This window comes from Chanodichthys erythropterus, chromosome 8 (genome assembly GCF_024489055.1).
Source record: "Chanodichthys erythropterus isolate Z2021 chromosome 8, ASM2448905v1, whole genome shotgun sequence".
Taxonomy (NCBI): domain Eukaryota; kingdom Metazoa; phylum Chordata; class Actinopteri; order Cypriniformes; family Xenocyprididae; genus Chanodichthys; species Chanodichthys erythropterus.
The window spans coordinates 25823648-25839120 of NC_090228.1; the positions used below are offsets into that span (position 1 = coordinate 25823648).

Sequence of the window (15473 nt, forward strand, 5' to 3'; positions counted from 1 at the left end):
GATTGTGCCCATCAGCAGGGACCAGGGAACGACCGCACCCATTAACGCACAGACGAAATGACATACTGTCAGGGTTTGTCTGTAAAGCTCTTTTAGAAGGGGAAGTCAACTCACTCGTGCTGAAGCACCCAGGGAGCGACGCGATGTGTCAGGTACACCACTCCCTGACACACCGAGGAACCGGCCCAAATCGCTACACACGCACACACTCTTTGTGTTGCTGTGAAAACAGCAGTTTTCGAGCTTATAGCTCAGCTCCTCGGAGACTCGCGACCTCGCTGAACGTGCCCTTTCACCAGCACTGAAAGCTCGCTGTAAATCCTCTTCTGAGGCAATGTTTTAGAATAAAACAAACGAAGAAAGGAGTCTTCTAAAACAGGACACCAGTGAATGGCTCCGAAGCGAAAGACAGAGTGCGATTGCATCTGCTTCCTATTTATATACACCTGTCGGGGGCGGTGCACATTATGCAAATATCGCACGCCAATTCCATTGGCTTGTTTTAGTTTACACGAAGATGATAGGGCTCTCTAAGCGATATCCCAATTCGTCGGTCACTACTGACGTACGTCGAACGTGACCGACTGAAAGGGAACAAAGACTTGTTTACTGAAATTATGTGACTTTGGCGGTTTGATACACGCTCTGAACCACTGATTAGAAACAAAAGATTTGTACAGCTTCGTAGCTTCATGAAGCAGTGTTTTGAAATCTCCCATCACTAGATACTGTTGAATAAAGCTGTTTCTTTTTGTTGTTGGTTTTTTTTTTTTTTTTTTGCACAAAATGTATTCTCGTCGCTTCATAACATTAAGATTGAACCACTGTAGTCACGTGGACTGTTTTAATGTCTTTAGTAGCTTTCTGAGCATTTGAAAGTGTCAATTATCTTGCTGTCAATGCAGGCCTCACTGAGCATTCAGATTTTATCAAAAATATCTTAATTTGTGTTCCGAAGATGAACGAAGGTCTTACAGGTGTGGAATGACATGAGGGTGAGTAATTAATGACAGAATTTTCATTTATGGGTGAACTAACCCTTTAAAACAGTTTTTATCAAATGTGAATAACATAGGCTTCTGAAATCAGTACTTTAGGTAATCAAAGCCAGTGATAGATAACTCCAGAACAGTCTTTTCAATAAACAGCGAACATAAACTTTAATTCATACTTCAAACTTGAAACTTCCGTAAATGGAAATGAAGTATCTCCAGTTAAACTCAAAATCCATATGCACAGGAAACTATTAAATCCAACAGAACATGAATTACACATGAACATGAGAATTACATGTTACATTAATTGAAATGTTTTGACTGAATATTTTCATGTGGTATATATACTGTCTAGCTACTGTAGAGTGTTCAACTGCCATCCATTGTTTGGGCCACTTCACAAGACTTCATTAAAACTGTCTGAAAATAAACAGAGCATTTGAGCCCAGCAGGATGTGTTTAAAATGACCCGCTCCTTTCATGCAGAGCTTCCTGACATTCCATAAATCCCCTTTGTATTGAACTGTGAATAGTTTTGCAGAGATGGTGTTGTGAATTTATTCTGTGGGAAAATAGTTAAGACGGGCAAAATATATAAGAGGAAATATAAATAAAATATATTTATACATACATTTTAAAATCTACATTATGTAATAGATATTTTGCATATTCTAAAATAACACATATAAACCAAACACGTTAAAATATATGTTTTTGTTATATGGGTTCATACAGTTTTCAATTAAATTCAATTCACATTTATTTGTATAGCGCTTTTCACAATACATATCATTTTAAAGCAGCTTTACAGAAAATGCATGCATCTACATCACTATTTAGAGATCTGTTATCAGAGGTGTTATGCATTTCAAAATTGTACATATACAAATCATGCAGTTAGGTAACAATGAATTAGTTTAAACAATGTACTAATTTAAAGCATAAACAATGAGCTCAATGAAGTAAAGAAAACACGTTAAAAAATGATTAGGATATAAAGAAAAATGATTGTTTTCAATTTTTTATTTTTTATTTATTATGAATGCATTAGAATCTCAATATACTGTAGAATAGGCATCAAAAAACATGTTAACAGTTGCGAAGACAAATTCCTGCTCAACAAGAGAGTGCATTATACAAACCCGATTCCAAAAAAGTTGGGACACTGTACAAATTGTGAATAAAAAAGGAATGCAATAATTTACAAATCTCATAAACTTATATCTTATACACAATAGATTATAGATAACATATCAAGTGTTGAAAGTGAGACATTTTGAAATGTCATGCCAAATATTGCCTCATTTTGGATTTCATGAGAGCTACACATTCCAAAAAAGTTGGGACAGGTAGCAATAAGAGGCCAGAAAAGTTAAATATACATATAAGGAACAGCTGGAGAACCAATTTGCAACTTATTAGGTCAATTTGCAACATGATTGGGTATAAAAAGAGCCTTTCAGAGTGGCAGTGTCTCTCAGAAGTCAAAATGGGCAGAGGATCACCAATTCCCCCAATGCTGCGGCGAAAAATAGTGGAGCAATATCAGAAAGGAGTTTCTCAGAGAAAAATTGCAAAGAGTTTGAAGTTATCATCATCTACAGTGCATAATATCATCCAAAGATTCAGAGAATCTGGAACAATCTCTGTGCGTAAGGGTCAAGGCCGGAAAACCATACTGGATGCCCGTGATCTTCGGGCCCTTAGACGGCACTGCATCACATACAGGAATGCTACTGTAATGGAAATCAAAACATGGGCTCAGGAATACTCCAGAAAACATTGTCGGTGAACACAATCCACCGTGCCATTCGCCGTTGCTGGCTAAAACTCTATAGGTCAAAAAAGAAGCCATGTCTAAACATGATCAAGAAGCGCAGGCGTTTTCTCTGGGCCAAGGCTCATTTAAAATGGACTGTGGCAAAGTGGAAAACTGTTCTGTGGTCAGACGGATCAAAATTTGAAGTTCTTTTAGGAAAACTGGGACGCCATGTCATCCAGACTAAAGAGACAACCCAAGTTGTTATCAGCGCTCAGTTCAGAAGCCTGCATCTCTGATGGTATGGGGTTGCATGAGTGCGTGTGGCAAGGGCAGCTTACACATCTGGAAAGGCACCATCAATGCTGAAAGGTATATCCAAGTTCTAGAACAACATATGCTCCCATCCAGACGTCGTCTCTTTCAGGGAAGACCTTGCATTTTCCAACATGACAATGCCAGACCACATACTGCATCAATTACAACATCATGGCTGCGTAGAAGAAGGATCCGGGTACTGAAATGGCCAGCCTGCATTCCAGATCTTTCACCCATAGAAAACATTTGGCGCATCATAAAGAGGAAGATGCGACAAAGAAGACCTAAGACAGCTGAGCAACTAGAAGCCTGCCATGAAATTTAAAATCAACTTATTTTTCCCTTAAAATGATAAATTTTCTCAGTTTAAACATTTGATATGTCATCTATGTTGTATTCTGAATAAAATATTGAAATTTGAAACTTTGCATTCTGTTTTTATTCAGAATTTGTATAGTGTCCCAACTTTTTTGGAATCGGGTTTGTAACTTATGGAGTGTATTATAACAATAGAAAGTGTGTACCTTGTTTTGTACACTTTTAGGGGCTGTTTACACGACAGTTTTCAACTAAACTTTTTATGTGTTTTGGCCATTCATTTACACGACAACGGCGTTTTAGTGGCCTGAAAACGCAAAACTTATGAAAACAGGGTATTAAAGTGTACTTTTTTTTTTTATGAAAACGGTCTCTATCATTTTCACAGATTCAAAACGTGAATCTGTGAAAATGATGACTTCGTGCACATGCGTACATGTTCAATCTATAGTGTTTCATCGCCATCTAATGGCCTGCCAGCAGAATACAGCGTTTTTAGCCATTTTCACGGATTTTTGTGAATGGGGATCGTTTTGACAATGGTGACATATCGTTGTCGTGTTAATGTACCCTTAAACACTTGTATTAATTTGAGTAATGCTTATTTCAACCAGGTTTAGCTGGGTTTTACATACTTTCAAACAGAATGTTACCTGTACGGCATTCAGCCTCGGCTAGGTTGGAGGTCTGTGATCCGCTGACAGTGGTAACCATTAACTTGTGTAAAGCACCGGGTCTGAGGAATGGGAGCAGGGTGGAGGTTGTGTTTGCTGGAACAGAAACATTGTGCACCGTCTGTTCGCCCCGTAACAGCAGCAAGTGGTAGAAATCCAGATCCCCAAGTGGTTTCTCCCAGCTGGCATTCAGACTGTCTGTATTTCCCTTGTTACTTAGTTTCAGGTGATTCACCTTTAAAGGCACTGAGAACACAGCAATTGATTACAAACAGATATTTTAATATTACATTTCCTTTACTAATAAACAGTTATGAAAATAAGACATAACTTAGAACTTTAGAAAGTAAACACAGTTATCACTAAACTAGGAAATCTGAGTAATCTTTCTTAGAAAATGACAAGGTAACCTTACATGTTCTTCCCCTTAGTGTAGCAGAACTATGAATGTTCTGTGTGATGGTGGTTACAGTAATGTCATACAGGCGACCAGGCATAAGAACGTTAAAGGTGCACTCTCTCATGTCACGGCTCAAGGTTCGTGTCTGAATAACTGTAGACGTGTTGCTTTGGAAAAGCTGAATGATGTAGCGATCACGGGATGATGAGCCAGAGGAGTGAGTCCACAGAGCGCTTAGGGAGGTCTCGTCTGAGTGACGGATGTGCAGCTGAGATACTGGCGGAAGACCTGAAAAGAAAAAGAAAGATGTTACATAACCCAAAATACCATTTTAAATAATGCAATGTTAGGAATAGCATACAACCATATTGAATTTCTTTCAATCAGTATTATTTTCAAAAATTGAGGTTATATGAAGTTTTACAATTTTACTGTAAATCAGTTAAGTTTATAATGCTATAAAATCACTTTAATTCATTCTTCCATTAAATCATAATTTTCTGTAATTGCCACCTTATGACAGAGAGTGAAATTTCATTTTCATTCATTTTGCCATTTCCTTTGCATTGATCTGAACAGATTCTTGTTTTTTAGATAATTTATAGTTATTAAGAGTATTGACAAATGGTTACCTATTTCCCCCTGGTAATAGACAGTATTAGCCAGGCCGCAGTTCTCTACACTGACTGCCATGCTGTACACTCTGCCAGACTGCAGATGTAACCCTGACAAGAGTATTTCCTTTGCCGTTCTGTTCACAGTTTGGTTAACCAGGATTTCACTTCCATTGGACAGCACCACACGTATGTGCTCCCATTCACCAGGAGGTGGTGTCCAGGTGATCTTTAGCATGCCACGATCAAAGAGGTTCTCCATCACCAGATCTGACACCTTCCCTGGTTCTAATAGGGAAAATCAATGTTAAATACAATTAATAAAATTAAACTATATAATAAATAGTTGGTATAATTATATAATAATATTATATAATTAAATAATTAAATAATTATATTAATTATATTAACAAGAGGCCTTTCAAAACCCTTTAAGGACTGTTTATATGACATTTTTTTCAACTTAAAATGGAAAACTTAATTACACCACAATGGCGTTTTGAAGGCCTAAAAATGCAAACTGTTGAAAATGGCTTTCAAAGCGCAAGATTTCGGAAAAAGAAAAAAACACTACCGTTATTATTTCTGTGTAAATACAAAATTTCTTTACAGAGTGACATCGCCAACTATTGGCCTGGCATCCATATTACAGCATTTTAGTCATTTTTGCAGATCCGTGTGAACTGTGATCGTTTCGACAATGTTGTCATCTGTACACAAAAAACGTGAAGGATTTTTTTTTCTGATTTTAGTACATCGTTGTTGTGTAAACATGCCATTAGTTTGTTGCTCTCCAGTGTGGATGAAAGAAAGGGGAATGGGTGTGAATTGTTTGTTTAAAATGAAATGCTGGAGAGTAGGGCAGAAAGAGAGGGGAGGAAACATAAGGAAATGCACTTCCCCTTTGTTCTTGTTTTTTTTGGTTCTCATTTGAGAGTACTTGAAGAGCTGAGCTGAGCTGTTCTTCTCTTAGGGTGAAATTTTAAGATCAGGGCTTACAACTTTCTACAATAAAGCAGCTCTCCAGAGTGTTCATGTTTTTACTCATGTCTGACCTTGACAGACTGAACAGAAGAAGATTTCCATGTTAAAGAAGACGGAGCCTCAGAGCCAACTTTTCTGGAAAGTTCACTTTGGCAAGCTGTTTTAAACTCCTAAAACATACTTTGTTTTGGTCTGATTTTGTTCAAAATGATGTTCTACCAGTTCATTCTTCGATTTCACTTAAAAGTATATTGTAGGTGTGCACTAATACAACATGTTCTCCAACCAATATGTGTATATAGGTCGTTTGTCACTTCCCTGAAATACGACCCATAGGAGCGTTTGCTAAAGTTGCATCCCTATCGACAACAGGACACTTTCATTTTAATGCATTGTTCCCTTTTATCTGCACCAATTTTTGGGTTTGGCGAAACTCAATTGGCAGAGCATTGCAATATCAATATGCAATCATGTGATCATGCGATCGTGGGTTCGATCCCAGGGAACGCATGTGCTCATAAAGTGTATGTGCACTATAAATCCTTAAGGGTAGGTTTAGGGATGGGGTGAGTGTAGTCGTTAATAAAAATAAAAAAATTGAATTTTGCTAAATGGAAATAGGACAAATGGTGTAAAAAGTCCACACATTGCATTTAAATTAACAAGCATTTTGATTGTTAACGACAGTCATACGTCATTTCATGACGACAGACGTAACACGCCACTGTCATTATTTTTATGCCAGCTAGAGGGCGCATGACTTTAAAACGTAAATATAGGTTGTAATAAGGTGCTTGAAAAACGACCTATAGGGTCGTATTTTTTTTTTTTTTTTGGAGGACAGTCTGAATACATCAGTGTTTTTCTGCTGGTGTTGTTGTTGTTAGCAAACAATGATGCTGCACCAAATTTGATGCATGCATATGAATGGGTTTTTCAGCTCTTTCAATCTAAAAAAGAAAAAAAGAGCAGCAGTTTGTGCAGAATGACCATGCTGAACATTGTAGGTGTGTGTTAGAAGTCAGGACTATTGTTTTTGTTGTTGTTTTGTTTTGTTGTGACTTCAGCAGGCAAAGTTTAAATCAAGTATGGCTAACACACTTCCAAACAACATGTCTCACAAAGATTATGTATTAGGTAAGAGCACAGAGAGTAGTCTTTTGTGGCATGGGCATCTACACTAAGAAAGCATTCTGGTTGAATTTCGTTTTACGATATATACCTATAGAAAGTGAATTAAAGCCAACCAGCACAAGATATACCTAATTTTCCCCTATGTAGTGTGCCTCCGCAAACTTTATAAATTAACAATTCACAATATTGAATGATTCTTAGAGCACTTACAGCATAAAATGAACTGATTTATCCAGCAACTTGTACTAACCAGTTTTTCCTGTGATCCATGTCTTATTAGAAAGTGTTCCACTCCTGGTGCTGACTGACACCTGGTAGCTCTTTCCAGGACTCAGACTGTCAAACACCACATCTGTACTACTAGGGGACAGGTCTTTCTCAATAGAGTTTGAACCAGGTAATGTCAGATTGACAAGGTAACTGTCCACATCACCCGAGGCTTTATCCCACAGAACCCTGAGGGTGTTTTGGTTGCCATTGTTCTCCACTCGGAGGTTAGAGACAGCAGCTGGGACTGTACGGGAAGAAGGAGAAATCAGTCACATTACTCACTAATGATGTTAAAGGGTTAGTTCACCCAAAAATGAAAATTATGTCATTAATGACTCACCCTCATGTCGTTCCAAACCTGTAAGACCTCCGTTCATCTTCAGAACACAATTTAAGATATTTTAGATTTAGTTCAAGAGCTTTCTGTCACTCCGTTGTAAATGTATGTACGGTAGACTGTCCATGTCCAGAAAGGTAATAAAAACATCATCAAAGTAGTCCATGTGACATCAGTGGGTTAGTTAGAAGTTTTTGAAGCATTGAAAATACATTTTGGTCCAAAAATAACAAAAACTACGACTTTATTCAGCATTGTATTCTCTTCTGGGTCTGTTGTCAATCCAGGTTCACGACTCCGCAGTGACACTGCTGATGTAAGACGCTGCTGACGTGTTAACCGGTGCGCCCGAGCTTCGTTTACAGTCTGAGGGAGACGCACGCTGTATTCAAGCTATTCTACATTGTTTGTATTTTGGTATTGCTATATTTTTTAAAATGGTGCGTAAGTGTGCATGTCGCGGATGTCCTAATCGCCAAAAACAACGACGTAAAAGTGCATTACCAATGCCGACAGATGAAAGGATTCAATGGAATCAATTCAATGGAATCAATTTAATGGAATCAATTCAATGGAATCAATTCAATGGAATGGAAAGGATTCCAGAAGAGAAGACAATGCTGAATAAAGTCGTAGTTTTTGTTATTTTTGGACCAAAATGTATTTTCGATGCTTCAAAAACTTCTAACTAACCCACTGGTGTCACATGGACTACTTTGATGATGTTTTTATTACCTTTCTGGACATGGACAGTCTACCGTACATACATTTTCAATGGAGGGCCAGAAAGCTCTCGGACTCGGATATCTTCAACTGTGTTTCGAAGATGAACGAAGGTCTTACGGGTTTGGAACGACATGAGGGTGAGTCATTAATGACATCTTTTTCATTTTTGGGTGAACTAACCCTTTAAAATGCTTGTTTAAAGTTAAAAAAAAAAAAAAAATCAGTTATTTTACAAAGTCTATTAGTTTCAGTTTTTCAATTTTCAATTATGGTTTTATTTTTTAATTTTTTTCTATCAGTGTGTTTTTTTTTATTTATATTTGTATCTCTATTTCTATTTCCATTAACATACATGGGTAAATTACTTGGCAGGGGACAACTTTGTGTATTTCTGTTTAAATTATTCCTTATTCACTTCAGATTATACACGCATCTGGTTCAGTATATGGTAGGTATATTTAAAAATTATGTAGACTTTTTACTGGTAACATAAGACATTTGGCATTATCAGGACCCACATATATTCCACCATTGCATTATTATACATTATATTCAACATTATATATAGTAATTTAATGTAGTACTGACACTAAACTTGTAAACTCTGTAAACTTGAATTTTTTCTCACACAGAAATTGTCATTGTCATGGATATTGTCACTATCCATGATACAATATTGTTGCATTTTTGTATTGTGATATATTGTGGCACGATATATTGTTACAGCCCGATATATTGTGTTACCTAGTGACATTGAGCTTAACGCCTGTATACTCCGTTTGCAGTGCATATGGGGTACATATTTTTTTGATATGCGCTGCTCACGCGCCGCTCACACTTGAAATCGGTGTGAAACGGCCATAAGCCTCGTTAAGACTATCAGTATAAATCCAATTTTTGTGTAAATCTGATCGAAATCCAGTCAGATTTAGCAAGTGTGAACGACAAAAAAATTACATGAAATGTAATATTTACAAATCCGTTTCGAGCTACGTTCATATGTGGTTTGAAATCCTATTCAAATCGCATTTCTGGAAATCCGCTTCAGTCTGACTGCTCTGATTGGATTTCGTATGGTTGACTTTCTAACGCCCTGTAAAATATAAACATCAGACGCGTTGTTATAGGAAACATGCTGAAAGTCACTGCAGACACAAGGTAGTGTTGTATAAAAAAGTGCTGAACAAGCAGAACATGACAATATAATGGAGAAATGTTTTGTTTTTTGTTACAGTATTTCGGAAAATGAAAGAGCAGCGAGGGATACACAAATTGGATCTGAGCAGTTGCAATACACAATGTGGACAGTCAATATTTTTAGATCAGATTCACATCGGATACACAAATAATCAGATATGGACTGACAGTTTGAACACAGCCTTAGTCCGTCAAATAAGGCACACAAATTCACTAAATTTAGGAATTTATAAGTAATGCAGCATGTTTTATGACTGAGACAGCATGACATAATGTAACATAGCACAAGGAGAAGTGACCTCTCAGTACTCAAAACAGGAAAGGGTGTTAACATCTGCTTAAAATATAGCAGAGGAATTCATACAGGCACAGATATATGAGCACAACCGACACACACACTCACAAAGAGAGTTGAAGGAAACATTTTAGTGTCTGTATTGGCAAATTTGTTAATTAATTTATTACTTGATGATCTAATACAAAATACCTGTTTGCGCTTGTCTAGACACTGAATTCTGTAGCTCTCCGAACTCTGTAATGATAGTGATGTTGTAGAGTCGTCCAGAAATAAGCCCTTTTATTGTATAAGAGGTGGTCGTGTTCACAACTGTTGCATTCCAGATTGAACCCATGCCATTGCTGTCTATGAGCATGATTCGATATTCCTCTATTTTGCCTGGACCAGGCTGCCATGAAACTTCCAGGCTGTTCACATCCCCAGAAACCCTGAGATTTTCCACTGCTGAAGGTCCTAACCAAAAGACATATAAAATACTGTCAATCATGTGAAACAATAAATAATAAAAAAAAAAAAAAATATATATATATATATATATATATATATATATATATATATATATATATATATATATATATATACACACATACACATATACAACCCAAATTCCGGAAATGTTGGTACGTTTTTGAATAAAATGAAAACTTTCAAGACTTTCAAATCACATGAGCCAATATTTTATTCACAATAGAACATAGATAACATAACAAATGTTTAAACTGAGAAATTTTACACTTTTATCCACTAAATGAGCTCATTTCAAATTTGATGCCTGCTACAGGTCTCAAAAAAGGTGGCACAGGGGCAGCAAAAAAAAGCAAGACATTTTGAAAAGATTCAGCTGGGAGAACAACTAATTAAATTAATCAATATCAGGTCTGTAACATTATTAGCTATAAAAGGGATGTCTTAGAGAGACAGAGTATCTCAGAAGTAAATACGGGCAGAGGCTCTCCAATCTGTGAAAGAGTGCATAAAAAGATTGTGGAATACTTTAAAAACAAAGTTCCTCAACGCAGGGGTGCCGATAGCAATTTTGGGTCCTATGAAAGAATTTGAGATTGGGGCCCCTACCACACCAAACATATAAGTCAACCTAGCTATCCAAAAACTTTGTCTGCAATTTAATAATAATGACCTATTACTTTTTCTATTGCTTTTGACCACTAGGTATCAGTATTTAGTCAGAGACCTCCCATGGCTGTAGCTAGCACTAGCAGATGATTTATTATGCAAATGTAAATGTAATAGAAAAAATACAGTACAGTAATCAAATATTCATATTCATACATTCTTAAACAAAACCAATTGTTTAGTCAAAAATTCAAGAAGGTCCATATTCTAGAGCTCTAACTTGTACTCAACCTTAAAATAGCATAGTTATTGTTATTGTTAACTATAGCATTTGTTACAATAAGCATTTGTTACAATAAGCATTTGTTACAATAAGGATACAATTACAGATAAGACCTTTTTTTCTTTCTTTCTTTTTATAGCATTTGTTATGAAAAGTGGCAACACAGTTTAGAAACGTCTCGGTTACATAGGTAACCCTCGTTCCCTGAAGGAGGGAACGGAGACGTACGTCGGACAGACCGACGAATAGGAATCTCGCTAGAGAGGCCAATCTACTTCGAGTGTAACTAAACGAGCCAATGCACATTGGCATGCAATCATATGCATCACCTGCTCGCCTCGCAGCGCGGGTATATAATGAGCAGCAGGTGCGTTGCATCTTCAGGTTTTCGCTGAGGAGCCGAACCCAGCAGGCGGCAGCATCAGCAGGACAACGCCTGTGGCGACGGGACGTACGTCTCCGTTCCCTCCTTCAGGGAACGAGGGTTACCTATGTAACCGAGACGTTCCCATTCAGTCGGTCACGTTCGACGTACGTCGGACAGACCGACGAATAGGAATCCCTACCAAAGCGCCACAGGGGCTGCCCTCTTCCAGCGCTCTGTCGTGAGCCACCTGAACCCCCTTGCCTAAGGACGGTGGGACCAGGCTCACGCAGAGAGGGTCGATCACTGTTGTTCCCAAAACCCACTCAGTGCGACAATTGGATAACGCTGGGAAAGCGTAGCCTTACATGCGATAAGGAACGCTGCGGAAGCCATATCCTTCCCCGAAGGAGTTATATGGATAAGTACATATGGACTAACCTTGTAGGTTGTACAACATATGGAAGAACTGGGGTGACTCCACTCGGTGAGAGATGGGTTCTCCCAGAGGGAAAGACACGGGCTTCGTTTAGGAGCAGCCGTGGAAAAAGCCATATGGGATCCCCGTAGGGTCACACATATGGAACCCAGCCTAAATCCGGTTCTCAAGGATACAACGGAGTATAGGCCTGGCGCCAGACGCTCCGCCACGTCGGCTGCCGAAGGGTAACCGGAGGACTCAACAGGGTCTGCCCGTAGGGACTCTCTGGAGAATAGAATGCGCATGTAGCGCAGCAAGCCGACACTAAGCCGGGGCCTCTCCGTGCCTCTGACCTGAGGCGAGAACACGGGAGGAGACCGGCTCGACACGAAGGCTATAGTATCTAGCGAACGTGTTAGGTGTCGCCCAGCCCGCAGCTCTACAAATGTCTGTTAGCGAGGCGCCACGAGCCAGCGCCCAGGAGGATGCCACACCTCTCGTGGAGTGGGCATGCAACCTGAGCGGGCAGGGCACGCCCTGAGCTTGGTAAGCCAGGGCGATGGCATCCACTATCCAGTGGGCCATCCTCTGCTTGGAGACAGCCTTTCCCTTCTGCTGGCCTCCGTAACAGACGAAGAGCTGGTCTGAGGTCCTGAAGCTTCGAGTTCTGTCTATGTACAGTCGCAAGGCGCGAACTGGACAGAGCAAAGCCAGGGCTGGGTCTGCCTCCTCCGAGGGCAGCGCTTGCAGGCTCACCACCTGATCCCTGAAGGGAGTGGTAGGAACCTTGGGCACATAGCCAGGCCGGGGTCTCAGTACCACGTGGCTGTCACCCGGCCCGAACTCTAGGCACGATTCGTCGACCGAAAATGACTGCAGGTCCCCTACCCTCTTGATGGAGGCCAATGCCACCAGCAGCAAAGTTTTCATAGAGAGAATCTTTAAGTCTGCTGACAGCAAAGGCTCAAAGGGAGCAATCTGGAGTGCTCTGAGCACCAGAGTAAGGTCCCAAGAGGGTATGGAGGGGGGACGAGGAGGATTTAACCGTCTCGCCCCCTAAGGAACCTGACGACCAGGTCGTGCTGACCAACAGATTTGCCATCTATGTGGTCGTGGTAAGCGGAGATAGCAGCAGAATGGACTTTGAGGGTGGAGGGGACAGCCTACGCTCCAACCCTTGCTGCAAGAAGGAAAGCACGACACCGATCGAGCATCTTCGGGGGTCTTCTCGGCGAGAAGAGCACCACTCGACGAACAGGTTCCACTTCGAGGCGTAAGCACGTCTCGTAGACAGTGCACGTGCCGAAGTGATGGTGTTAAGTACCTCGGGGGGTAAGTCACCTAGAACCTCCGCGTCCCGTCCAGGGACCAGACATGGAGTTTCCAGAGGTCTGGACGCGGGTGCCAAAGAGTGCCCCGTCTCTGAGAGAGGAGGTCCTTCCTCAGAGGGATGGGCCAGGGAGGGGCTGTCGCGAGGAGTGAGAGTTCTGGGAACCAGGTCCGGTTGGGCCAGTAAGGCGCAACTAACAAGACCTGCTCCTCGTCCTCCCTGACTTTGCACAGGGTCTGTGCAAGTAGGCTCACTGGGGGAAACGCATATTTGCGCAGGCCCCGGGGCCAGCTGTGAGCCAGTGCGTCTGTCCCGAGTGTTCCCTCGGTCAGAGAGTAAAACAACTGGCAGTGGGAGGTTTCTGGTGAGGCAAACAGGTCTACCTGAGCCTCTCCGAACTCTCTCCAGATCAGCTGAACCACCTGGGGGTGGAGTCGCCACTCTCCGGGCAGCGCAGCTCGTGATAGCTCGTCGGCCACACGGTTGAGCACACCGGGGACATGAATGGCGCGAAGCGACCTCAGATGCTTCCGACTCCACAGGAGGAGATGGCGGGCGAGTTGCGACATGCGACGGGAGCGTAGACCACCTTGGCGGTTGATGTACGCAACGGTCGCAGTGTTGTCCGTACGGACCAGTACATGCTTGTCGCGAAGCAGGCCTTTGAGGCGGCTCAGCGCAAGGCGTACTGCCAGCAACTCGAGGCAATTGATGTGCCAATGCAGATGGGGTCCCGTCCAAACCCCTGAGACTGCATGCCCGTTGTACGTGGCACCCCAGCCGGTGGCAGAAGCATCTGTGAAAACCACAGCATGCCGGGACACCTGTTCTAGGGGCACTCCTGCCCGGAGAAACAAAGGGTCCGACCACGGACTGAAGGTTCGGCGGCACTCCTGAGTGATTGGCACCCGGAACGTGCCGCGTTGCCACGCCCATCTCGGGACTCGGCCGTGAAGCCAGTGCTGAAGCGGTCTCATATGAAGCAGCCCGAGCGGTGTTACAGCCGCTGCAGCCGCCATATGCCCCAGGAGCCTCTGAAAAAACTTCAGTGGGACCGCTGTCCTGCCATTGAACGTATTCAGGCAGTTCAACACCGACCGAGCACGTTCCTCTGTGAGGCGTGCTACCCGTTCGACCGAATCCAACTCCATACCGAGAAAAGAGATCCTCTGCACTGGGGCGAGTTTGCTCTTCTCCCAGTTGACCTGAAGCCCCAACTGGCTGAGGTGCCTGAGCACTAAGTCCCTGTGTTCGCACAACTGATCCCGAGACTGTGCTAGAATGAGCCAGTCGTCCAGGTAGTTGAGAATGCGAACACCCTGTTCTCTCATGGGAACAAGGGCTCCCTCCACGACTTTCGTGAAGACGCGGGGAGACAGGGCCAGCCCGAAGGGTAAGACTCTGTACTGATATGCTCGACCTTCGAACGCGAATCTCAGGAATGGCCTGTGTCGCGGAAGAATCGAAACATGAAAGTACGCGTCCTTCAGGTCGATCGCTGCAAACCAATCTCGGGGACGGATGCACTCGAAAATGCGTTTCTGCGTAAGCATTTTGAACGGTAGCTTGTGAAGGCTCCGATTCAAAACTCGCAGGTCCAAGATCGGTCGTAACCCGCCGCTTTTCTTGGGTACAATGAAGTAGGGGCTGTAGAACCCTGACCTCAAATCGGCTGGAGGGACCGGCTCTATCGCGTCCTTCGCCAGTAGGACTGCAATCTCCGCACGCAGAACAGGGGCATCGACATCTTTCACTGAAGTGAAGACGACGCCCCTGAACTTGGGGGGACGCCGGGCGAACTGAATCGCATAGCCGAGCCTGATGGTCCGGAGGAGCCAGCGAGACGGACTGGGGAGCGCTAGCCAGGCTCCCAGAGACCGCACCAGCGGCACCAAGGGGACCACCGGCGTACCCGCCGCGGGGCAGCGAGGTGGAACGCAGGGACGCGGCCCGGGAGGCTCTCTGTGTGAGGCGGCC

General features: G+C 42.1%; 1 protein-coding gene across 5 annotated transcripts in view; it reads right to left on the reverse strand.

The window, feature by feature from the left end:
• ptprb (protein tyrosine phosphatase receptor type b) overlaps positions 1-15473 on the reverse strand; it is a 66226-nt gene that overhangs the window by 35835 nt on the left and 14918 nt on the right. For 3 of the 5 annotated variants that reach the window (XR_010895729.1, XM_067392436.1, XM_067392439.1), the window contains exons 3-7: positions 10214-10477; positions 7447-7710; positions 5097-5366; positions 4480-4752; positions 4044-4310 (exon numbers count right to left, since the gene is read on the reverse strand). Coding sequence is in view for 4 of the 5 variants with exons in the window: in XM_067392436.1 (XP_067248537.1) it covers positions 4044-4310; positions 4480-4752; positions 5097-5366; positions 7447-7710; positions 10214-10477 (1338 nt within the window). In the remaining variant the exon portion in view is untranslated. The remainder of the gene's footprint in view (positions 1-4043; positions 4311-4479; positions 4753-5096; positions 5367-7446; positions 7711-10213; positions 10478-15473) is intronic. The other 2 variants (XM_067392437.1, XM_067392438.1) reach the window with 2 other exon arrangements.